Source organism: Schistocerca americana, chromosome 2 (genome assembly GCF_021461395.2).
Source record: "Schistocerca americana isolate TAMUIC-IGC-003095 chromosome 2, iqSchAmer2.1, whole genome shotgun sequence".
Classification (NCBI taxonomy): domain Eukaryota; kingdom Metazoa; phylum Arthropoda; class Insecta; order Orthoptera; family Acrididae; genus Schistocerca; species Schistocerca americana.
In genome coordinates, this window is record NC_060120.1 from 1006104717 (window position 1) to 1006130801 (window position 26085).

Below are 26085 nucleotides of genomic sequence, written 5' to 3' on the forward strand. Positions count from 1 at the left end.
TTCTAAATAAAACAAACGTTAACATTCTGCGTCTTTATTCTTCATGTCTACATATTTATTTCCTAACATAGTCTTCCTGGCGGCGAAAACATTTTTCCGAACAAGAGAGTGTTTCACTATGTTGACAGGACAACAACCTCGCCTCTGCTTGCTCTGCTTGAACACTGTTAAAGTGTAGTCCTCAAAAGTATTCATTAAGTATTGGAAACAGCTGAATATCGGATGGGGTCGACTCGCCTCTAAATGGAGCATTGTAAATGTTGCAGGGCTCGTATGCGATCTGGTATTGTGGCGGTGAAGGAAAGAGTGCTTCACGTGTGGCTCTTCCAATTAGAAACTTTATAACACCACGATGTTTCTCAATCCCTGATATAGTTACTTCACACACCTCCACGTTAGACGCTACAATTTTAAGCCCTGTAACAGCGAAGGACTGCAAATAAGCAGAAATGGTAAATAAAGATGTAGAATGTAAATAACCTTTAAGAGTTTAAGAATTTTCACAAATAAAGTTTGGAGTCGTTACTTTTCAGCACGCCCTGGCATATAGATTTTCTGATTAACGTTGATATGATTTTTCTGCATCTTTTACAAGTTCTAAGCATTATTTGGCGGGAGTTGCATTTGTTCTACGTAATTTAAGATCGTTATGATATTTACTTCCCGAACACTCAATTCACTCCAACTTTCATATGAAATGTAGCAAACCATACTGCCTTTCTAAAATCTGTTGCTTGGAATGGGATTATTAGCATTTTTTTTAGCAATTCCAACATTTCGAATACCTCGAAAATCATGTTGCGAGAAACCCAAAACAAATACTGTGTGTGTATCTGCATTTAAGTAATGAACCTATCGTCTCGCTCAAAACGTTACAAGTGTCACAGAGATTGGAAATCCAGAGTTATAAGATTTACTTATATTTACTTATATTTATCTTTAGTAAGTGTTCAATTTATACATCCTGAAGTATGAAGAGGAACAAAACAAATCTTTACTTTGGAAAATGCGCCTATTGTGAAAACATAAATGTTTCATAATCAATGTATCCACGGGTGTGCTGCCTGTCTATAGTGTCCAACGGGCACAATATTTCGGCGATCATACATGTCGCCATCATCAGGTGAACTGACGGACTGTGTGAACGTTTCGACACACAGTCAGACGACTGGGCGGGGGTACTCACAATGTAGTGACCACGCTGCACGACGCAGTGGGCTGCCGTGAGGACGGACGTCGTGGTGATGATGGAGCCGCCGCAGTTGTGCACGCGAGACTTCAGCAGCGCCCACTGCAGGGACACTTGCCACGGGAACTCACCTGTCAACAGGGCAAAGTGGTTACACACATCATATCCACCTGCATCTACATCAACGTGTACATCTATGCTCCGTAAATCACCTTGTGGTGTGTAGCGGAGGGTGGATTTTGTACCACTGTCGTTTCCCTCTTTTCTTGTACCAATAACAAATGGTACCATGAAAAAAGAATCAACTTTTGGTAAGAGACGCATGAACTCGAGTCTCTCCAGTTTTACGTTCACAGCCCTTTCGTGTCATATGTGTAGGAGAGAGAAAATGGCTCTGAACACTATGGGACTTAACAGCTGAGCTCGTCAGTCCCCTAGATCTTAGAACTACTAAAACCTAACAAACCTAAGGACATCATACACACACATCCGTGCCCGAGAAATGATTCGAAGCTGCGACCGTAGGAGAGACTAATTTATTATTTATTTATTTATTGCTTTTTAATCTGACCTGATTAGGGCGTTTACGCTCTCTCTCTTACGTCTTGTTCATTCTTCAGGGAACGTGAGTTCTCGGAATTTTAGCAGTAAACCATCATACCGTGATCCACTGACGTAGTATCTGACACTGGAATTGGATGAGCATCTCCGTGACGCTTATTAAACGAATCTGTGACGAACCGCGTAGCTCTTCTTTGGACGGACTTTATTTCCCACGCCCATCCTGACCGTTAAGTGACCCAGACTGATGTACAAAATTCAGGTATCGATCGAACCAGAGTTTTGTAAGCTATCTCCTTCGTGAACAGACTACACTACGTATGGACTCTTCCAGTATGCCATCTGGTGTTTTCCTTCCCTACAGTTAATTTTACGTGACTGATTCTATTACGGCGTAACGTAAAGCGCCGGGACGCTAGTCAGGAACGATAGAGAAGCGATGGCTGTGAGAAGAAGTCAGCCAATCGCACGCTGACGGGACCTCCCTACAAGACGATAACGCGACAGCATCAGCCCCTATGTGAAGACAACATAAACGCCTCGACCGACTGGTGACGGCCCAGTTCACAGCAGCTTCAAGATTAGCAACTTCTTTTCTAATTTTTATGTATCAGAGATTTGGAACTGTCTATACTGAAGATTGATCATTTTGTATGTTGCCCTTTGCTTACGACACATCTGTGGGATTGCAAAACTTAAGTATTGTAATTCTCTTTTTGTAATAAAGCTTATTAATACGACTGGTGTGATTGCATAGCGAACTGAGTATGCAGGCTCCCTGGACGCTACAGATCTATTTTAGAACGCTTATTACGCATACTCTAAAATAGAAACACAAAAAAGACGTACCACGAAGGAATAACCCGAATGGGACGAAAATCGTTGAATGTGATGTATATGTACAGATAAAAAAATGGTTACAGTTTCAGAAAAATTGGATGATTTATTCGAGAGAAAACGCTTCACAAACTGAGCAAGTTACCTCTGGCTCTTATGCAAGCAGTTATTCGGTGTGGTATTGTCTGAGAGTGTTGTTGGATGTCGTCATAAGGGATATCGTGCTACGTCCTGCCCAAGTGACGTCTTAGAACGTAAAAATCAGGAGCTACTTGGAACCTATTAAGCTCCAAGCGTTGTAAACTTGGGAGAGATCCGGCGACCTTGCCGGTAAGTGTAGGGTTTTCCAGGCCCGAAGACAGGAAGCAGAAACTCTCACCATGTGCGAATGGGTATTACCCCGCAGAAATGAAAGCTCAGCAGGCTTGCCTTGAAGAGCAGCAAAACTGGGGGTAGAATGCCATCGACGTACCCTGATGCTGTAAGGATGCCAATGACGACAAACAAAGGGATCCTACTATGAAAATAAACAGCACATCACACCATCACATCTAGCTGTTGGTTCGTATGGCGGGCGACAGTCTAGATTGCATCCCCATTCCGTCCGGGGTACCCCTCAGACACGTCTTCGCCGACCATCGGAGCTCATTTCGAAGAGAAGACTCCTCACTTCAGACAAATTCTACTTCATTTAATGAGATTCTGTAGCGAAAACGTGTTTGGAGACGCCCCAGACAGTGGTTGGATACGTAGTTGACTCTCAACCGCCATTACGACCAGACAAACAGACCTGTTGGTCGGGGGTACCATTTGTTTTCATACGAGGACCCTTTGTTGGTCGGCCACGACATCATTGCAGCAGACCGGTACATCGAAGATATTAAACGCCCAGTTTTGTTTCTCCTTATGGTAAGCCATCCTAGGCTCACATTTCAGCAAGATTATGCCGGATGCAGGCGGCGAGAGTTTCTACTGCTGGTATTGGTGCTTGCCAATCCTACCTTCGCCAGCAAGGTTGCCGGATCTTTCTCCAATTGAGAACGTTTGTAGCATTACTGGCAGGTTCATCCAAGCAGCTCGGGATTTTGGTTATCAGAAGCACCAGTCCAACAGGATGTGGCATGATATCCCTCAGGAGGACAACCGGCAACTATGTCAATCAATGCCAATACTAATAACTGCTTCCAAAAGCGACAGGACTGAAGGGAACGAGTTATTGACCCACTGAATTTGTGTAGCTCTTTCTTTCTAAATTTTCTGAAATTGTTAGCGTTTGTTCGTCTGTACACGTACATCTACCGATTTTCGTTCCATTCAGATAATTCCTTCATGGTGCGCTATTCTTTCGTATTAGAGTGTATTTACTGGGTGTGAATGTTTACACTGAGTATTCATTGTTACAATAGCTAGCGTTTCCTCTTATTTATACACGATGCATTACATTTACTGATGTCGAGAGTCAACAGCCAATTCCTGCACCAAGCGCTGATATTGTACAGTTACTGCATTTCACTACACTTCTGTAGCGTTTCGAATTATCTGGATCTTCCTACGCTATTCACTAGATTTATGTAGAGCGTGGACTGTAATGCTCCAGTGTTACTCAATGAGCGACACCAGATTTTACTCTTTCTAAAGGTTTACGTCTGAAGATTTCAGTACCTGTGTTATGACCTTTACATTCCCATCATATAGCTGGTCTGATATTCCGTACTCTCATAGGAGACGTACATAGCTCTACGTACCATGATTGCTTGCATGGAGTACTATGTCTCCTGTATCTGACTTTCACTCGACGTCTTCAGACGTCATAACTAAAATGAAATAAGTCTGGATATTTTTTTCACTATTTGAACTAATAGTTTTAGCTGTCTGAGATTGGTCTATTACAGATCATAGGTCTTTTTAACCAAATTACGGATAACTGGTAGAGGAGAACAAGTGTTTCCTATTAAGAATATAAAGGGTGTCCCTGGAAGAGTGATCAATATTCAGGGAACCAAAAAAATTTAGTAAATATGGGCTCTAAAATGCATACCTTAAGATCTATTAGTTCTTCTTCATGTTTGATACTGAGAAACAATTTTCTTTTACTGTAAGCTTTTTGCTTCCCACATTTTTAGAGGTTGTAGCGTGGAGCAAACCATGACAAAAATGTCCAATAATCATGGGTGCCAAAGTGCATACGTTACGATCTATAGGCACTTATTCATTTTCGCTGCTATGAAACACGTCTATTCTACTAGACAAATGTTTATAGCTCTTAAGCAGTGCATTTTAGAATCCATGTCTACTCGACAAAATTTTTCTTGTTTTTATCGACAGTATCCCCTGCCAAAGCATGAAAAGCAAAGAGCATGTAGTAGAAAGCCTTTTTTTTTCACAGTACTTAAAAGGCTCTTAAGGTATGCATTTAAGAGCCCAGGATTACTAGACTTTTTGCTTCGAATGATCCTTTCTGTCATATCGCTAGAAATTGACCATTCCTCCTGATACATCCTGTATAGGAGGAGAGTTACAGTTCAAGAACCAAGAGAAACCTCCTGAAAACTTGTCATAACCGTTTCGACACAGTCCATACTTGTTGCTGCATTTTCCTGAATATTGAAAAGACACTGCTTAATAAATGCATAAGTATAAAGTACCTTTATTTGGCCAAATCTCTCACAGCACAGTTTTTCACTGGCCGACAGTCAGAGAGAAATCCAACATTTCCAGTGATGAGGTATATTTACATTTTTTTCAGTAAAAAAAGTGAGAAACTTAAATGGAAGGAATTTTAATTTTCAGCTGGCAAAGAAATCCTTATAAGCGGAACGCAAACTGTAATGGACAATGGCGGGTCAACAAATCGACAGTGACGGTTCCAAATGAATGAAGGAGGACATTAAGGTAAATCCTACAGATTCGTACGTCACTTCACCAAATCATAATGATGCTAATAGTGTCATACTTCATCTGAAGTTCTTGAATAAACCACCTGTATAGGCTTTACTAGGCTCTCTAGATTGGAATAACAATTCGGTCTGCGTGATTGTCTGTTGTAGTTTTTCACCAAGCTGAAATATTACTAGTGGTATCACGATTCATCTGACGTTCTTGAATGAACCACCTCTATAGGCTTTACTTACTTCGGCTGTGTTAGGGTCTATGGAACCGTACATTAAGGCAACGTTTCTCAATGCAATACAGTGAGTAGATTTGTCTTCGAACACGTTTGATAAACAGCTCGCTCGCTTCTTGCTAGACTGGAATAACAGTACTGTCTGCGGGGTCGTCTGTCGTTGTAATTTTGAGCCCGAAGACTGGCAAGATGACAGCACTCACGAATGTGTGCCCTGTGTAAGCCTCGTCTCTGTGCTACTACTGAAACCTAAGTATATCTGAGCCTGCTTAGTGCAATCAAATTTCAACATGCGCCACGAAGAAATTACTGAAATGGGACGAAAATCAGTAGAGGTGATGAACATGTACAAACAAGAAAATTATTACTGTTTCAGAAAAATTGGATGATTTATTCAACGGCTAGCGACCCTCAAATAGAGGAAGTCAACAACGCGTTGGTCCGTCTGTGGTCCACATGCAAGCAGTTATTCGGCTTCTCATTTATTGACACAGTTGTTAGATGTCCTCCTGAGAAATATTGTGCCACATTGAATCCAACGTGAGCGTCAGACAGTCAAAATCGCGAGCTGGTTGGAGATCCCTGCTCATAATTCTCCTGACGTTCTCAACGGGGGACAGATGCGGGGACTTTGCTGACCAAGGTCTACTAGCAGTAGAAACTCTCGCCTTGTGCGGGTGGGCAGTATCTTGCAGAAATGTAAGCCCATGAAAGCTTGCCATGAAGGGTTGAAAAACGTGCGTAGAAGGTAGTCCACCTACCACTGTACTGCATGGGTGCCACAGATGACAACAAATGACGTCCTGCTATGAAATGAAGTGACACCCAGTACCATTAGTCTAATTCCGCTCCAACGCTGTCCGGAGCGTCATCAGTCATATCTTCGCAGGTCGTTGGGGCTCAAAAAAATGCGTGTGAAATCTTACGGGACTTAACTGCTAAGGTCATCAGTCCCTAGGTTTACACACTACTTAACGTAAATTACCCTAAGGACAAACACACACGCCCATGCCAGAGGGAGGACTCGAAGCTCCGCCGGGACGAGGCGTACAGTCCATGACTGCGGCGCCGAAGACCGCTCGGATAATCCCGCGCATCGGGGCTCAGTTCGAACGGTCTCACTGAAGACAATTTTACTATTCGGTGAGATTCCCGACCCTTGGCGTGTCTGTAGACGTCCCGGATACTGTGGGGTTGCCCGCCATACAGTCTGGCAAACCAGTGATGGTCTGGGGTGCCATTTCTTTTCGTATCAGGGACCCTTCGGTTGTCACCCACGGCACTTTTAAAGGACAGCGGGACGTTTACAATATTCTAAGTCCCATTTTGTTGCCGTTCAAGACTTGCCTTCCTGTTTGCCAAACCTTACCTTGGCTATCTAGTTCGCCAGATCTGTCCCCAATCCAGAACATTTGGAGCGTTATGAGCAGGATTTTCCAAGCAGTCCGAGATATTGAAGATTTAACTCTCCAGTTGGTCAGAATTTGGCACGTTGTCCTTCAGGAGGACGTCCAACAACTCTATCAATCATTGCAGAGGAGAATAAGTACATGCATGGGGGCCACACGTGGTGCAGCGCATTAATGGCTTGCTCATTTTGAGAAGCTCATTCTCTAAATAAATCCTCTAATTTTTTTTCTGAAAGAGGGAGTCCTTCATTTGTACGTGTACATCACACCCCATTAGGCAGATTCCTTCGTTGTGCTTCGTTTCTTTTGTCTTAGAGTGTATCGTACGATGAGTCATTTCATCTTACCCCTCTTTTTTCTCTTCAGCTCGACTCTGTGTCATCTCCTTAGGTATACGATCGATGACACCAGTAGAATGTTAAGAATTATTTTGTTGTACCACATTTCAAAATATATTCCCTTGTTGGCCTAACTGTTTATCGTGCAAGTTTCACTTCAGTGTAAGGCTGCTCTATGTACAAATACGTCAAAAAAAAAATAAATTTCCGAACATTTGAATCTGTGTTCTGTGTTAAGACATTCTCTTCTACAGGTACGATTTTCTTGTGCTTGACAGTCTAATTCTACCAGTGTCAGATATTCTACTGACCAAATACGAAAGCTCTCATTTGGTAAATCATCGCTTACATCTTATTCGACTACGTTGAATTACCTCCGTTCTCCTTATGTTAATATTCATAATCTGACCTCGTCCCATGATGCTACCCATTTCAGAATGATTTTCAGAAGCGATGATTTAGAGGTTCTATTTTTCTAATTCTTGCCTAGGCAGATGATGTAGCATTCATTACTTATTCCAAAACAGAACTAATCAAAGCGATGCAAAATTGTTACATTGAGAAAACAGCACTATGTGCGAATGAAAAGAATACAGAATATCTGGCCATAAGTGGAAAAATCCGAAGCGATGTGCTCTGAAGTGCATACATTAAGAGCAATGAGCGCCTGTTCATCTTCGCTACTGCGAAGAACATCTCTTCTGCTGATCAAGTGCACATTTTAGAAAGATGTTTGCTTGACGTCTTTGCTTCAAGAATAAGCACATAACTATGCACAATGATCAGAAATCAAGAACAGATATATTAGGATGGTCTCTTGTTTGACCGAAACTCTCAGTTTTATTTCCGTTCAACTGTTCCACCACGTCCTTAGCTGTCTCTGGCAGTATTACAGTGTCATCAACGCACCTCAATTTTTACTATTTCCTGTCCCATAAATTGTCATGTATAACACAAGTAGACTGTACACTTCTCATCCAGTTCCTTTCTTCCACTTCAGGGAAGCACGACGTTAACAGGAGCTAAAGATACAAATTCCACAGAAGAGGTGGCAATTTGCTGAGTACAGTTTCATTGCTTCGGATCTTTGGAGCTCACTCTGGTTCCGACACAGCAGAAGATGGTTCCGCGCCATTAAACTGTAATATCAAAGTACTGACCTGGGGCAGCATTGTGGCCGCCGTAGATGCGTCCCCTGGCGACAGCGAATCTGCGAGCTGGCCCGCTGTGTGGTAGGCGACGCACTGGCAGCGTCCTTCCTGCAAACACGCAAGCACACTGAAGTAGTCTGAGGTAGGGCAGCCGGAAGGAAGACTAGCAAGGCAGGTAGGATAGGTGCGTCCACTCACCCAGCACACAGGCGGCGATAGCCAGCAGCAGAATCGACTGTCTCAGCATCCCGGAGGCTACTCTGACTTTACTGGCCGCCTGGGCCACTATATATAGGACTACAGCTCACTGGGAGCCTCGGCCGGCCTTCAGAGTCCAACGTCCATTGTCTTCTGACACTTCCGAAAAGTGGTCCTTCACCGTTATCAGTGTCGGAAACACCGGTTTCCGAACGGCGTCGTAATCCCACTTATCGTCAAGGTTAGCGGCGTGATCGCTTCTGTGATGTAACTGCACACGGCAGGCCTTCATCTTTTCCAGGTATTCGGAATTATTGGGTTATCAAAGCGAGTTGTGGTCGTGGCAAAGGTGAAATAATATTTAGTTTACCATGTGCAAACGACACAGTGAGAGACTTGGGATGGAGGCAGTCTTCTGAAAGTGGTCGAACTGTTAGCCACGAGGAATGTGATAGCTGCCATAGACAAAAAATTAAATAAGAGTACATTTTTGTGAAAAAGTGAAGTCTTTTGTTTATAAAAAAATCTCGTATTGTTGTAAAGAGTCTAGGTTCGCGTGGTACTGACGTAAAGAGCACATCTGCCAAAAACACATCGGTTATACTTACTTTTGGACATTTATTTTCTCCATAAAACAATCACGAAAGTGGAGACAGCACGGCCATTATAGAATATGTAAAATCTGCTAAGAACTATCTATCTAAGGAGAAAATTATACCTAAATGTAATACATTGTATAGTCTAAAGACGTATGAGCTACGGTAGAGTTCACTAATTCTTTGTCTATTTCAACACAAATACTTTCGCTAAAGGAACAGCCAAATCCGCTGCTACATTCATTAAAATAATACGACATGATATTTTGACAATTTTTTTTATTTTAACTATTCAATAGTAATTACAAGAGTTTTTAAAGCTTAACATTTGTAAAGAGGCGGAGAAGTGTGTTGAGGCGGAGAAGTGTGTTGGAGGAGAAATTCTTAGGCACATGATGATATAGATGAATTACATAGGGAAATTATTGGATAATAGCAGTAACTGCGTATACCAAATGGAAGTCGTAAAGGACGAAAGACAATTAGCAGAATGTTATATTGTCGGTTAAAGTTAATTCAAGATGCCCTTAGATATTTTAGTGACGCTATGCTTCTATTACGGTCCGTAGCTATTAGAGCACCATTTCGTCACAGTACGCTGAACTGAACAGGACGGCATCCGTATGCTCACACAGTTGCTGTGTTTAAGAACTTTCATAAAATAAAGTATGGGCTATTACGGATACGTTATCCTTTTTCATGCTGTGATAAAAACTTTATACCCTGCAAATATAAATTAATACTAAATATTATGTTGTAGTAGAGCACCCACATTTTTAGCGTAGCGTACGGAAAAGCAAATACGATTCCCCAGACAGGTTTGTCTGCATACATCTTCACCAGCTAATAACAGACATTTGCTTAAGGTATTTCCTGTGAATAAAAGATATATCTAATCCAACTACTTTTTCTACTTAAACGTTATGAGTGGAAGACTCTCTTTGTTACGGTATGATGAGTTAAAAGAACTTAGTTGTATCATCATCATCATCAGTGTTCTGCCCAAAGGCTGGTTTTCACATGGTAGTTCTCCAGGCTGTCCGGTCTTCTGCCATCCTCTTCAGGTCTGCATAATTTCCTCTTCCCTTTATGTCGTCTATCTTCTTGTATCTCTTTCTTCCTTTCAGTCTTCTTCCACAAACCAATCCTTCCAAAGCATCTACTAGCAAGCACTCCCTTCTCAATGAATGTTCCAACCAGTTCTTTTTCCTTTCTCTTACAACCTTCAGCAGACATCTTCTCTCACCAATCCTATCCTATACTCTTTCATTACTCACTCTTTCCATCCAGCTTATTCTCTCAACTCTCCTCCCCATCCACATCTCAAATGCTTCTAACCTTTTTACATCCTCTCTCTCAGTGTCCATGTTTCTGCTCCATATAGTGCCACACTCCAAACAAAACATTTGCCAAGCCTTTTCCTTAGTCCTTTATCTAATTCGCCACATAAGTGTCTCCTCTTTCTGTTGAATGACTCCTTCGCTATGGCAATTCGAGTTTTCATCTCCTGGTGACATCTCAAGTCTTCAGTTATTGTGCTTCCGAGATATTTAAATTCACTTACTTGGCTAATGGTAGATTGTCCTGTTTTAATATTGGACAGTCTGCGTCTTGTACTGATGACCGTACTCTTTGTTTTTACTGTGTTTATTTGCATCCCATATTCCACACAAGCTTCATTCAGATCTTTGAGCATGTTATTCACTGTCCGCTCACTTTCTGCCACTAATACCATGTCATCAGCAAATCTTATACATTCTATTCTCTTTCCACCAATACATATTCATCTTTTCCCATCTAAGCTTTTCGCAACAATCTCTTCAAGGTATACGTTAAACAACAGTGGGGAAAGGCAACAACCTTGTCTAACACCTCGTCCAATGCTGCTTTCTTCTGACATTTCATTCCAATCCTTATCCTTACTTTCTGGTGTAAATATAGATTCTGTATCAGTCGTCTCTATTTCCAGTCTATTCCTTTCTTCTTCAAGATATCCATCAGCATGTTCCACTGAACTCTGTCAAAGGCCTTTTCTAAATCTATAGAAACAGCAAAGATTTCTCTACCCTTTTCCATATATCTTTCCCCTGTAGTTCTTAGCAGGCCAATTGCATCTCTTGTTCCTTTTCCTCTTCTAAATCCGAACTGCTCCTCTGCAATCCCTCTATCCAGCTTGCCATATAGCCTTCTATTCAACACTCTCAGCAAGACTTTAGCTGAATGAGAAATTAGACTGGTGGTCCGGTGCTCTTCACATTTTTTAGTGTTTCTCTTTTTCCCTATTGGTATCATAACTGTTGCAGCGAAGTCCTCAGGCCATTCCCCTTTGTCATATATCTCATTACAGAGGTAGACTGTTTCTTTTCTTGCCTTGTTTCCCAGACTTTTCAACAGTTCTGCTGGCAAATCATCTATTCCACATGCCTTCCTATTCTTCATCTCCTCCAGCGCCTTTTCTACTTCTGCTTCCAAGATGGTAAATCCCTTTCCATTTTCTGGCACGTATTGCTCCTCTTCAGCCTTAATTTCGCTTTCCATTTCATCCCCATTATACAGACATTCAATATATTCTTTCCATCTGTTTAAAACCTCCTGTGGTTCTTCTGCTAGAGTACCATCCACTCTTTCTATTTCCATGTTATTCCTCTTCCTTTTATGTTCAAAAACTATCTCACTAGCCAGTCTATACATCATTCCATACTTTCCCTCTCTCTCCATTTTCTCTGTTTCGTCGCATTTCTGTTTCATCCATTTTTCTCTTGCTTCTTCAGTTTCTCTTCTTAATTCATTATTCAGTTATCTGTACCTCTTTTTTGCCTTCTTAAGTTTCTACGCTTTTCCACTTTCTGCGCTCTTCCATCTTTTTCAACATGTTTTCTGTTATCCGTTCTTTCCTGGTGCTTTGGGATACTCTAATTCCTAGTACTTATTTGGCAGAGTCCATGAGTCCCTGCCTCATTTTTATCCACTTGTCATTAACACTTTCATCAACACTATCTCTTTGCCATTTTTCCATAAATCTCAACTTCACTTGTATTTCTCCCATCACTAAGTTGTGGTCTGAATTTATATCAGCTCCTGGATAAGCTTTAGCATTCTTCAAACAGTTCCCAAACCTTTTTTGTATCAGGATGTAGTCCAGATGAAGTCTTTCCATATTCAAATTTGATATCCATGTGTAACGTCTCCTTTTGTGATGTTCAAATAATGTGTTACCTACTGCTAATGAATTTTCTTTACAGAAACTAATTAGTCGTTCACCTCTCTCATTTCTTATTCCTAATCCAAATTTTCCTACTGTATCTTCATCTCTTCCTTCAGCCACCACTGCATTCCAGTCTCATCAGTCTTCCATCAATATATTGTACCTTCATTACCTTATTTTTCAACTTTCGCCCTATCAATATTCCTACTCCGTTTTCACCACTCTTGATTTCCCCTGAGTAAAAGAGTTTATAATCTACAGTTTCTGTCTCCTCATTCTCTCCCCATCTCATTCCACGCAAGCCAAGGGCATCTAATCTGTTCCTTTTCATCTCCTGTTTTGCATTCTCTAGCTTTCCTGCTTGCAGAAGTGTCCTCATATTCCATGTTCCAATCCACATCTTTCCTCCTTTCACTGTCCCTTTCTTCCTTTCAAATGTGTTCACCTCCCGGAGATCCGAATGAGGGGAAGTTTTAACTCCGGAATCTTTCACATGGGGAGACATACCATGTTGTTAGTTGTATAACGTGTAAAATGGAATCACAATTTGGAAGACATCCACACACACAGAATATTCTGAAAATAAATTTGATAGTGTTCTGGCGTAACCACAAACGCCGAAACGAAGAGGCGAAACGCAAGAGCAGAGAAGGCTGTGAAGAAATGGCGGCCAATGGTGCGCGGAATCGCACCGCGCTGCACCAGGCGGTACCAAGAACTGTACTGTTTTCACGTCGCCTCTCGCTAGCGACATTTGCCGAAAATGAAGTTAGGTGTTGCCAGTTTGCTTTCTGGGAATAAAATAGCAAATGTTATTTGTTGAAAGTTGTTATAAAGCATTCCGAGAACGCTGCATCCCGCAGGCACCCTACTAGCGACCTGTGGGCAAGACCCCACAGATAGTATCAGTGATTGTTGACGACACTCTACGGTACCGACCGCGCTGACCACCCTGTACCGATGATCGGTTAATGTTATCTCTATAGAACTTCGGTCGCAAGCTCATTTCCGTATTTGTACTTTGTTAGAGGCCATATAACAATTGGTAATTACTGAAAAACAACCTCTAACTTTAAAGTATCATATAGGCAGGCCGTTCCGGTAGTCTGGTTTATGCTGCATTAGTCTGTATTGTAATACAGCTGAGTTTCCAAGTATCGGAAAAAGAAGTGCTCATGCTCCACTGGTGGATATTCCTTTTCAGGATGACTAGCGAGCACACGTACAACAGGTATGTCATTATAACTAATGTATTCAGCAAAAACTTTGTTTCGGGCGTAATCATCCTTCACATGCATTTTCTTGACATTCAACACAACATACTACTGGAAAAGAGCCGCTGTTTGGATACCTGAAGCTCTAATGAGGCCATTTCTTCTACCCCATCGTCTCTTCCTCTTAGAAATAACTGGATGATCGTGGCCCTGAACGAATAAAGAAAATAGATGTAAGGTGTTTATGATACCATTTTCTAACAACAGTATTGTCTCACACCGGGTGTGAAGTATAGCTCGAGGATGTGAATGACACTGTCCAACTCATATAACACCTTTACCGTGAGGATAGCCAGTGTCAGGATTTGTCACCACTACTGAATATCTCAACGAAAATATCGCGCTACCTGAACGTTCCGCTGGTTGTAACGGATTCTGAATGTATGCTTACATCCCTTAGGCTTTCAATTTGAGAGCATTTTTTATAACCTCTTTGAACTACCGCTATTATAAAACCAGTTATATTCCAAAGATGGATTACACAAACTTCTCACCGCGTTGTTATTTATTTCTAATGAAACCAGTGGTCAACATAACATACGACATATTACCATGCTTATCACTTACGTCTCACAATCTTAACGAATAGATTACGAAAACTTTTGGCAGTATATCGACACAGAGCCACAGCCGAGACTACGGCTGAACGATTTACAACATTTAATTTACTTTACAGAAATAATCGGCTTGAAAATTCCTGGCCTCCCATCTGCATCGGGACATGACGGGACTAGTATTCTTTTATTTTTATTTTTAATTAAGTCAAGGTCTAGTTGAGACACACTCAGATTCCTTGACCACATCGTATTGCGTTGTACGAGCATCTGCCAGCAAGTTGGCCGCATCAGAGATCTGTAAACAAACACGGAGTACTTATTTGCCTGATAACAGCGGTGATGTTGCTGTGCGATAGTACCTTGAAAGCGACCTTGCTATCTTCCTTAGAAGAGGTAAACTTAACGTATATCGTAACACGTGCAAACAGTCGTGGAAAAAGTGATACAACCAATCTTAAGAGAGTTCTTTGACAGGTGAAATCATTATTTGCATAAACCAAAGATGACTACAGACTATCAATAAATCTGATCACTGAAAGAAACTGCGAAGTATACTAACATTACGCTCCTGACAAAAGAGCAATGTAAAATTTCTAAAGTATCAGTCCTAGTAATTTACCATCTGAAGCAATGCATCTCACTAACTGCATCCAGAAATACTCACGGTAAAAGACGTCACAGAATCTTGACAATGTACGTCCTAAGACTGTAGCTGCATCATGTCCCCATCTGTAGCAATTTAGTGACTTAGTGTTACGTTTCGGTCTAAAAGCGTTCTAATCTGTATTAGCATCCGGCAATATTTTCAAGTATGCTTCTGAGTTTTCAGTTATCCTTTTGTCTCTCAGTTTCTTACCATGTACGACTATTTTCATAACTAATTTTGCCTCTACAGTTTATAATGCCTGGGTTTGTAGTTTGAGAATTATTTTTGTGCATTATGGCAGTGGTTCCCAATCTGCGGGCACTCTCTTGGCCTCGGTTTGGCAAACTGCCGCAGAAAGGCAGATCAATCAGTAATTATCAAGGGCATGAGGATGCTGAAGGCAATTAAAACAACTGCATTACAGACACGTAAGTTGTATTCGCAGGACATATGGCTTTTAACTGAAAAAGTGTCAAGGAAATCTTTCCACTGGCAAAAAATTACCGCCTAATCTCGCATTCGGATCTCCGGGAGGACGCTGCGGTTGGGGAGGTGACCATAATAAAAATGATCAACAAAAACGGAATGATAACGTTCTAAAAGTCGGGGCTTGGATAGTAAGAAGTTTGAAAGTGTTAGAGAAACTAAAACGTTTGAAAAGGAAAGAGCAAAGGCTCAGTCTAGATACAGTGGGTGACAGTGAAGTGCAATGGAAGGATGGCCAGTATTTATGGTCCGACGAATACAGCGTACTGTCAACTGCAACAGATCAGGATTCGTTATGAAGAGGGTGGAGACTGCGAACTGATAGGTGATAGGATAGTTCCCATCAGATTCGCCAGCAAACACAAGTGAGATACACGTGACGACCCCGCAAGCAGAAGATGAGGAGACAGAAAAAGCATATGAGATAGTGAACTGTAATTCAGCATGTAAATTATAGGGGATTGGAATGCGGTTGTAGAGGACGGAGTAGAAGAAAGGGTTAGGGAAGTATACGGGCTCGGTAGTAGGAATAAGACAGGAAAGCCGAATTCTGCAATACATTTCAACTAGTAATAGTGAACACTCTATTCAAGAATCACAGGAAGATTCGAAGGTACACCATGTGATCAAAAGTATCCGGACACCCGGAAAAACATACGTTTTTAATAATAGGTGCATTTTGCAGCCACCTACTGCCAAGTACTCCATTTCAGAGACCTCAGTAGCCATTAGACATCGTGAGAGAGCAGAATGGCGTCCTCCGCGGAACTCATGGTCTTCGAACGTGGTCAGGTGATTGGGTGTCAATTGTATCATACGTCTGTAAGCGAGATTTTCACACTCCTAAACATCCCTAGGTCCACTGTTTCCGATGTGATAGTGACGTGGAAGCGTGAAGGGACACGTACAGAACACAAAAGCGTACAGGTCGACCTCGTCTGTTGCCAGACACAGATCGCCGACAACTGAAGAGGGTCGTAATGTGTAATAGGCAGACATCCGCCCATATCATCAAACAGAAATTCCTAACTGCATCAGGATCCACTGCAAGTACTATGACTGTTAGGCGGGAGGTGAGAAAACTTGGATTTCATGGTTGAGCGGCTGATCATAAGCCACACATCACACCGGTAAATGCCAAACGACGCCTCGCTTGGTGTAAAGAGCGTAAACATTGGGCGATTGAACAGTGGAAAAACGTTGTGTGGAGTGACAAATCATGGTACACAATCTGGCGATCCGACGGCAGGGTGTGGGAATGGCGAATTCCCGGTGAACCTCATCTGCCAGCGTGTGTAGTGCCAATAGTAAAATTCGGAGGCGGTGGTGTTATGGTGTGGTCGTGTTTTTCACGGAAGGGGCTTGTAACCCTTGTTGTTTTGCGGGGCACTATCACAGCACAGGCCTCCAGTGATGTTTTAATCACCTTCCTGCTTCCCACTGTTGAAGAGCAATTCGGGGATGGTGATTGCATCTTTCAACACGATAAAGCGCCTCTTCATAATACACAGCCTGTGACGGAGTAGTTACACGACAATAACGTCCCTGTAATGGACTGGTCTGCACAGAGTGCTTACCTGAATGCTACAAAACATCTTTGGGAAGTTTTAGAACGCTGACTTTGTACCGGGCTTCACCGACCGACCTCGATACGTCTCCTCATTGCAGCACTCCGTGAAGAATGGTCTGCCATTCCCCAAGAAACTTTCGAGCACCTGATTGAACGTATGCCTGCGAGGGTACAAGCTGTCATCAAGGCTAAGGGGAGCCAACACTACATCAGATATTGGATTGTAAAGCTACCCAAGAGCAGCAGTAGACTCATATAGCTATTTAGCGATGATGAGTAGTAGACACGAGTTTAAGAGAATCGTACGGAAGACTCGCTGTAGAAGGAAGTGGGACACTGAAATGCAGAGGAAGGATAAGGTGTATTTGAAGTTCGCTAAAGATATGGATAGTGCGGTAACGAATAACACATTAGGCAGCTCAAATGAAGACAAGTGGACATCTCAAAAAGAAGCAACCACATACGTTGGAAAGACAAACATAGGTATTAAGAAGGTAACTGCGAAGTAAACTTCGGTGCTAAAAGAAATACTTTACGTGATCGACGAAAGAAGGGAGTAAAATGTGTTCGGAGTAGTAATACAACAATATAAATCACACACGAAAGAAATAAAGAGGAGATGCGGGAAGCCCAGTTTTTCTCTGTTGTGGGACTGAAACGCAAAACAATCGTGAGACGGGAGGCCCTTCAGAACCTATAAAACGTAAAATACGGGCCACAAAAACGTATAAAAACTAACGGACGCGGAATTATTACGAATATTAGAAGAAAGCGACTAGGAAATGGAATTGGCCAGTGGTGAGGATGGGTGGGAATCAAGTGAAGAGTGTGACGGAGCCGAGTTTGCTTTAGATGAGACTAGAAATGGCTGTGAATCCAAGCGACAGGGAAAGGGCAGAAGGAGTGGTAACAAGTGGTAACGTAGCTGATACAAGAGTTGCATGGGAAAGCGATCCAGTTGCAATGGTAAACTGCTCATTTATAAAAAATGAGGGTGTGCTAATTCAGCCAACGGGAAACACTCCCTTACATTATTTTCGTCTTTGGTGACGGACGAATTTCTATTGAAAGTTGTAGAAGGAACAAACCGAAACGCCAATTAATGATTCTTTCTGTGGGAACCAAAAAATAATCACGAATAAATTGTTAGAAAGATGTGACGGTTGGTGAATTGTTAGTGTTCTTGGGAGTTTCCTGCACATGGGAAATGTAAAGATGAGGAAGTTGCAGGAGTATTGGAAAAAGGACCCTTTATTTCACGTGAAAGGATTTGCCGATGGTATTTCAAGAAATCGTTTTCTTCTAATACTACGTACACTGCATTTTTCTGATAATCCAAAACAGAGCGAGCCAAAATCATCCAACAGGTTGTATAAAATAGTCCAGTTATCAATTTTTTCAATGTAAGGATGTGTCAAGTCTACTACCCTGGACGGGAACTATCACTGGACGAATCAATGATCCTTTGGCGTGGAAGATTATTTTTCCACCAATACATCAAAAATAAATAACACAAATATGGTATAATGCTATATATTTTGACGACACCACCGGAATGGACCCAAAATTCGCGGTATACAATGGCGTGCTGGACGATTTTGAAGGAGGAAACCATGCGCAAAAAACTGTTCTTCATTTACTGGATTAAAAATTGAATGCTGGTCACCCCGTGTACTTCGACAATTACTATAATAGCTTTGCATTGGCTAAGTTGCTCCTGAATAAGAAGACTCACTGCTCGGGAACTCTGAGGGTGAATAGGAAGGATTAACCAAAGGAAATACAGAAGGCCAAATTACGAAAAGATGAAGCCGTTGCCATGTTTGCGGAAGAGGTTATGATGGGTAAGTGGCGTGATAAGAAGGAGGTTTGCTACATTTCTAATGCATTTACAAATGAATTGGTTTAGGTTGAAAACAAAAGAAAGGAGAAGAAACCTAAGCCCTTCGCCATTACAAACTACAATAAATTTATGTTGGAAGTTGATCGGCACTATCAGACGTTATCGTGTTACCTCTCGGAACGAAAAGCCATAGGCTGGTACAAGAAACTTTTTATCCACCTTATGGAAATGATGCTGTCAAACGCACATGCCCTACACAACAATTATTCTGTCGGAAATATGCCCTTCCAAGAATTCAGACTCAGTATTATACGAGCACTATTGCCACAAAAGCAGGTAGAACGGCCAGTCAGAAACCCCCAAGACGTTGTGGTAAGAAGAGAATCAACTGGAAAATCAAAAACACCGAGAAAAAGGTGTAGATCGTGCGCCAGCTGAGGACAACGAAAGACACGATTTACGAGTGCCCAGATTGCCCAAATTAAGCAGGGTATTGTTTGAATTGTTGTGTTATTCACCACCTCTAAAGGCAGATAGCACTTCCGTTCTTCTTGCATTTTACGACATTTATGTGTAGGTACTATTCTAGAACTTTGTATTTATTTTATTTGTTTGAATGGAATCGGTAAAGTTTCTGATTTTACGTTTTCTAAGGTTTGACATACATCGTATTTCAGAAGTTTCTTTACGATCTTGTGTTTGTTTTTGAATGCTGTTTCTACTATATTTTTTGTTCAATAGATATGTCGTTTGTCAGTAGGATGTATCGTTTTATTTTTGAATGTAAAATAAAAATTTAGTACTCTAAACTGTCACAATTTTCAGGAAAAATGAATGAGACGCAGTAGCGCGTGCATGGCCATCCGCGGCCACCCGCTAGAGAATGTGGCCTGATATGCCACTGACGCCTTAGTGCACCCCAAAAAAAAGTTGATTCACGAGAGTAAATTTAATGTTTTACTTATAAAATACATACATATTATCTTACCTTGAGCAATATAGTTTGAGATTCTATTCAAATATAATTGGTTACGTTTCAACGCAAGGCCAATCATAGTAGTAGCGACGTGTTAATAGCGACGCAATTTCTGTTTAAATTCGTCAATGTGAGAGTGCAAGGGATACGGCAAACTGGCAGTGGTGCCTCGGAAAATAGATACTTGACTCCCATGAGAAGATCCATACGTTGACCGATGCCGCGTTACTCGCTTGGGGAGAATTCGGCATGAATCTGAAACGACCTGCTTAAGTCCGCAGGACAGAACAGGTATTTGGAATTGTGGAAAGAGGCCAAAAGGGAGCTGAAAGTTACACTCAAACACAACATTATTTAGTGGTCGAAAGGATATACCAAAAATATTTGAATTTTTTTATCGGCTGAATGTGCCACCCTATCTTATGCCTTAAAGCACTACTGCTTAAATTTAAAAACGGCTGAAAGCCATTAACTTAAAATTCACACTCAAAACAGAATATTTAGAAGGCAGGAGGCCTCACGTAAGTAAGTTCCATAACCTTTCTCAAGGCCCAACAAATATAACACTGGTAAAGCAAACAAGTTTAATTTAAGATGACTTAATACCTTGATTTAAGACTGTAAGTAAAATTAATTAAAAAACACAAGGCAGAAGGCCTTATCATCAATTAGGCTGAAGCCTCAAACAGTTTGATACTTGAAAGACAAGAACATTAACTTAAAAACGGCTGAAGGCCGATTACTTAAAACAACTAAAATAACTTTTAGTAGGTAGAAGTCCCAAAGCGTTATTTTTTCACAATATTTTAGACAGGCTGAAGGCCCATACGATCTAAGATTTAACAAGCAACGAATTTAAATTTTAAAGCGGCTGAAGGTCCATTATTGAAAAACACATCTAAAATAAATTTTCAAAAGGCAGAAGGTCCAAAGCTTTATCCAAAAAAATATTTAAATAAGTCTGAAGGCCCAAGCAATGTAAGACTTGACAAGTACCGAACATTCAATTTTAAAACGGCTGAAGGCCCTTTATTTAAAACCCAACTAAAAACATACAAATTCAAACCATCAGCTATAAGCCATTAAAATACGCAGTCAGACACCAATAAGTAAAGGCAGTACATCCAGCGGCGCTCAGAAGTTTCCGGGGGTCGGTCTGCACTTGAAATATAACGTTTGTTTAGGGGAGACAGTTAGTCGGCCCAGCTATATCTGATCCGCCGGCAACCCAACCAAGAGACAGTCAACTGACCCACCATCAAGATGACTTGCTTTCCACCCGACCAATGCACAAGGAGCTCCGAAGCCAAAACGTAAAAGCAATATCCGCCCACAACCAAGTATGCATAAGCTGTCAAAACTACACATACGTCTTGGATAGCGACAACACAGTGAGGAAACGACACTTTCTGAATTTTACATCAGCGGCCAGGGCAGGTAACCAGAACGCTAACGGCCACAAGGCAGAAATTGCGCTGGTGCACTTGGACTTTAAATAACCAAAATTCAGTTAAACTACACCGGAAGGTAGCCCAACTTTTGCCAACTCGAACACACGCTGCTGCCCATAACAATAGCCCCAAGAGCCAACCATGAAAACCAGCGGCACAATGTAGAACGGTCTGGCTTCGGTAATTAAATCACCACTCAACCTTGATGTCCTGGGTCGGTGAGCCACGAACCCCGTAGCAATCGGAAGAGCTCTCACAAACTCCGACACTGCGTAGAGACTGCCAGCGGGCCCAGCCCCTGCGCCGCGCGAAGGTTTCCTGGCTGATCCATACCAACCGACTACATGCCGCACATCGGCTAGCCGGAAACTATAAGCACCAAGCCAAAGATAGCACAAGGTGCAAATATCGATACACACCGATGCTGCCACAGGTAGAAAGAGGAAGAATCACGGTATACACGCAATAACCGCGGGAAACCAAACGCAGGGAAACATAGCGAAGCAATTTCTGTGTTAAATCATCAACGTGAGGGTACGAGGGATACACAAAACTGGCAGTGATGCATCGGAAAAAACATACTTGACTCCCAGGAGAAGATCCATACGTTGACTGTAGCCACGTTACTCGCTTAGCTAGAAGTCGGCATTTCTGTTTTAAATCGTCAGTGTGGTGGTGCGTAAAACTGGCAGTGGTGCATTGGAAGAAAGATACTTGACTTCCAGGAGAAGATACATACCTTGACTGTAGCCGCTCTGCTTGCTTGCGGCGGAATCGGCATGGATCCTTTAGTACACTTAGCACTCCGTCTTCAGGCCACGAGTGGCCCATAGGGAGCATCCGACCGCCGTGTCATTCCCATTTGACGATGCGGATAGGAGGGGCATTTGGTCAGACACCGCACTCCCGGTCGTTATGATAGTTTTCTTTGACCGAAGCCGCTACTATTCGGTTGAGTAGCTCCTCATTTGGCATCACGAGGCTGAGTGCACCCCGAAACATGGCAACACCGCATGGCGGCTGGATGGTCACCCATCCAAGTGCCAGCCACGCCCCACAGCGCTTAACTTCGGTGATCTCACAGGAACCGGTGTATCAACAGCACAAAGCCGTTGCCATTAAAACTGCTACACCACGAAGATGACGTGCTACAGACGCGAAATTTAACAGACAGGAAGAACATGCTGTCATATGCAAATGATTAACTTTTCAGAGCATTCACACAAGGTTGGCGCCGATTGCGACACCTACAACGTGCTAACATGAGGAAAGTTTCCAACCGATTTCCCATACACAAACAGCAGTTGACCGGCGTTGCCTGGTGAAACGTTATTGTGATGCCTCCTGTAAGGAGGAGAAATGCGTACCGTCATGTTTCCGACTTTGATAAAGGTCGGATTGTAGCCTATCGCGATTGTGGTTTATCGTATCGCGACATTGCTGCTCGCATTGGTCGAGATACATTGACTGTTAGCAGAATATGGAATCGGTGGGTTCAGGAGGGTAATACGGAACGCCAACGGCCTCGTATCGCTAACAGTCGAGATGACAGACATCTTATCCGCATGGCTGTAACGGATCGTGCTGCCATGTCTCGATCCCTGAGTCAACAGATGAGGACCTTTGCAAGACAACAACCATCTGCACGAAGAGTTCGACGACGTTTGCAGCAGCATGGACTATCAGCTCGGAGACCATGGCTGCGGTTATCCTTGACGCTGCATCACAGACGGGAGTGCCTGCGATGGTGCACTCAACGCCGAATCTGAGTGCACGAATGGCAAAACGTCATTTATTCGGATGAATCCAGGTTCTGTTTACAGCATCATGATGGACGAATCCGTGTTTGGCGACATAGCGGTGAACGCACATTGGAAGCGTGCATTCGTCATCGCCATACTGGCGTATAACCCGGCGTGCTGGTATGGGGTGCCATTGGTTACACGTCTCGGTCACCTCTTGTTCGCACTGATGGCGCTTTGAACAGTGGACGTTACATTTCAGATGTGTTACGACTCGTGGCTCTACCCTTCATTCGATCCCTGCGAAACCCTACATTTCAGCAGGATAATGCACGACCGTATGTTGCAGGTCCTGTACGTGCATTTATGGATACAGAAAATGTTCGACTGCTGCCCTGGCCAGCACATTCTCCAGATCTCTCACCAATTGAAAACGTCTGGTCAATGGCGGCCGAGCAACTGGCTCGTCACAATACGCCAGTCATTACTCTTGATAAACTGACGTATAGTGTTGAAGCTGCATGGCCAGCTGTACCTGTACACGCCATCCAAGGTCTGTTTGACTCAATGCCCAGGCGTATCAAGGCCGTTATTAAGGGCGGAGGTGGTTGTTCTGGGTACTGATTTCTCATGATCTATGCACCTAAATTGCGTGAAAATGTAATCACATATCAGTTCTAGTATAATTTATTTGTCCAATGAATACCCGTTTATCATCTGCATTTCTTCTTGGTGTAGCAATTTTAACGGCCAGAAGTGTATTTAACAGGTTCTCTGCCATCAACGCACCAGCGCGCCCGGCCGATACTGGTGCTTATGCTGTGGACGCGCCTGCGCGGCGAGACACTCAGAGGTTGTGAGGCACCACGGTTTAGTCGGGCACAGCCATTCGGTGTGGTTTATTGCTCTCTAAGAACATATTGTTTTAAATTTTTACGGGTGTGGTTCGCGTTTTGTCCCTACATTTTTTCTCTGTTGTGGGACTGAAAATGGAAAACAATCGTGACACTGTGGGCCCTTCAGAACCTAAGAAACGTAAAATACGAGACACAATAAATGTACAAAAACTAACGGATACGGAATTATTACGAATATTACAAGAAAGTGATTCGGAAACGGAATTGGCCAGTGGGGAGGACGATTGGGAATCATATGAAGAGACTAACGCAGCCGAGTTTGCCTTAGATGAGACTGTAGAAATGGCTGTGAATCCAAGCGACAGGGAAAGGGGCAGAAGAAGTGGTAAACAGTGGTAACGTAGCTGATATAAGTGTTGCATGGGAAAGCGATCCAGTTGGAATTGTAAACTGCCCTTTTATAAAAAATGGGGGATTGCTAATTCCACCAACGGGAAACACACCGTTAGATTATTTTCGTCTTTGGCTGACGGATGAATTTCTATTTCTTTGAATGTTCTACAAGGAACAAATCGAAACGCAATTGAAATATTCCTTTCTGTGGGAACTAAAGAACAATCACGAATAAATTGTTGGAAAGATATGTCGGTTGGCGAATTGTTCGTGTTTTTGGGAGTTTTCCTACACATGGGAAATGCAAAGGTTAGGAAGCTGCAGGACTTTTGTAAAAAGGTCCCTTTATTTCACGTAAACGTTTATTGGCGATAGTATTTCACGAAATCTTCTTCTAATACTACGTGCACTGCATTTTTCTGATAATCCAAAACAGGGTGAACCAAAACCGTGCGGCAGGTTGTATAAAATACGTCCAGTTCTCAATTTTTTCAATGAAAAGATGTGCCAAGTGTACTACTCTGGACGGGAACTATCACTGGACGAATTAATGATCCTTTGCCATGGAGGATTACTTTCCAGCCAATACATCAAAAATAAAAAGCACAAATATGGTATAAGGCTGTATATTTTGAAAACACCAACTGGAATGGTCCTAAAATTCGCGGTATACACTGGTATGCTGGACGATTTAGGAGGAAGAGGCCAGTGCAAAAAACTGTTCTTCATTTACTGGATTAAAAATTGAATGCTGTTCACCACGTGTACTTCGACAATTACTATAATACCTTTGCATTGGCTAAGTTGCTCCTGGATAAGAAGACTCACTGCACGGGAACTCTGAGGGCGAATAGAAAGGATACAACCAAGAAAAAACCGAAGGAAAAATTACGAAAAGAGGAAGCTGTTGCCAGGTTTGCGGAAGAAGTTCTACATTTCTAATTCATTTACAAATGCAATGGTTGACGTTGAAAACAAAGGAAAGGAGAAGAAATCTAAGCCCTTCGCCATTGTAAACTACAATAAATTTATGTTGGAAGTTGATCGGCACGATCAGACGTTATCATATTACCCCTCGGAACGAGAAACCATAGGCTGGTACAAGAAACTTTTTATCCGCGTTATGGATATGATGCTGACAATTGCATATGCCATACACAACAAATATTCTGGCAGAAAAATGCCCCTCCAAGAATTCAGACTCAGTGTTATACGAGCACTATTGCCACAAAAGTAGGTAGAACGGCCAGTCACAAATCCCCAACATGTTGTGGTAAATAGAGAATAAACTGGAAAAACAAAAACACCGAGGAAAAAATGCAGATCATGCGCCAGCCGAGGACAACAAATAGACACCATTTACGAGTGCCCAGATTGCGCAAATAAAGCAGGGAATTGATTGCAAAAAATGGTTCAAATGGCTCTGAGCACTGTGGGACTTAACAGCAGAGGTCATCAGTCCCCCAGAACTTAGAACTACTTAAACCTAACTAACCTAGGGACGTCACACACAGCCATGCCCGAGGCGAGGATTCGAACCTGCGACCGTAACGGTCGCACGGTTCCAAACTATAGCGCCTAGAACCGCCCGGCCACCTCGGCCGGCAATTGATTGCATTGTTGTATTTTTCACCACCTGCAAAGGCAGATAGCACTTTTGCTGTTCTTTCATTTTTCGATCG

The 26085-nt window shown here is 42.4% G+C and overlaps 1 protein-coding gene across 1 annotated transcript in view; it reads right to left on the minus strand.

Moving 5' to 3' along the window:
* Window positions 1-8856, minus strand: part of LOC124594611 (trypsin-1-like) — a 108136-nt gene extending 99280 nt beyond the window's left edge. Inside the window, exons 1-3 of the mRNA XM_047132984.1 lie at window positions 8808-8856; window positions 8619-8717; window positions 1187-1320 (exon numbers count right to left, since the gene is read on the minus strand). Of these exons, the coding sequence (XP_046988940.1) occupies window positions 1187-1320; window positions 8619-8717; window positions 8808-8856 (282 nt within the window). The remainder of the gene's footprint in view (window positions 1-1186; window positions 1321-8618; window positions 8718-8807) is intronic.
* Between the last annotated feature and the right edge of the window lie 17229 nt (window positions 8857-26085).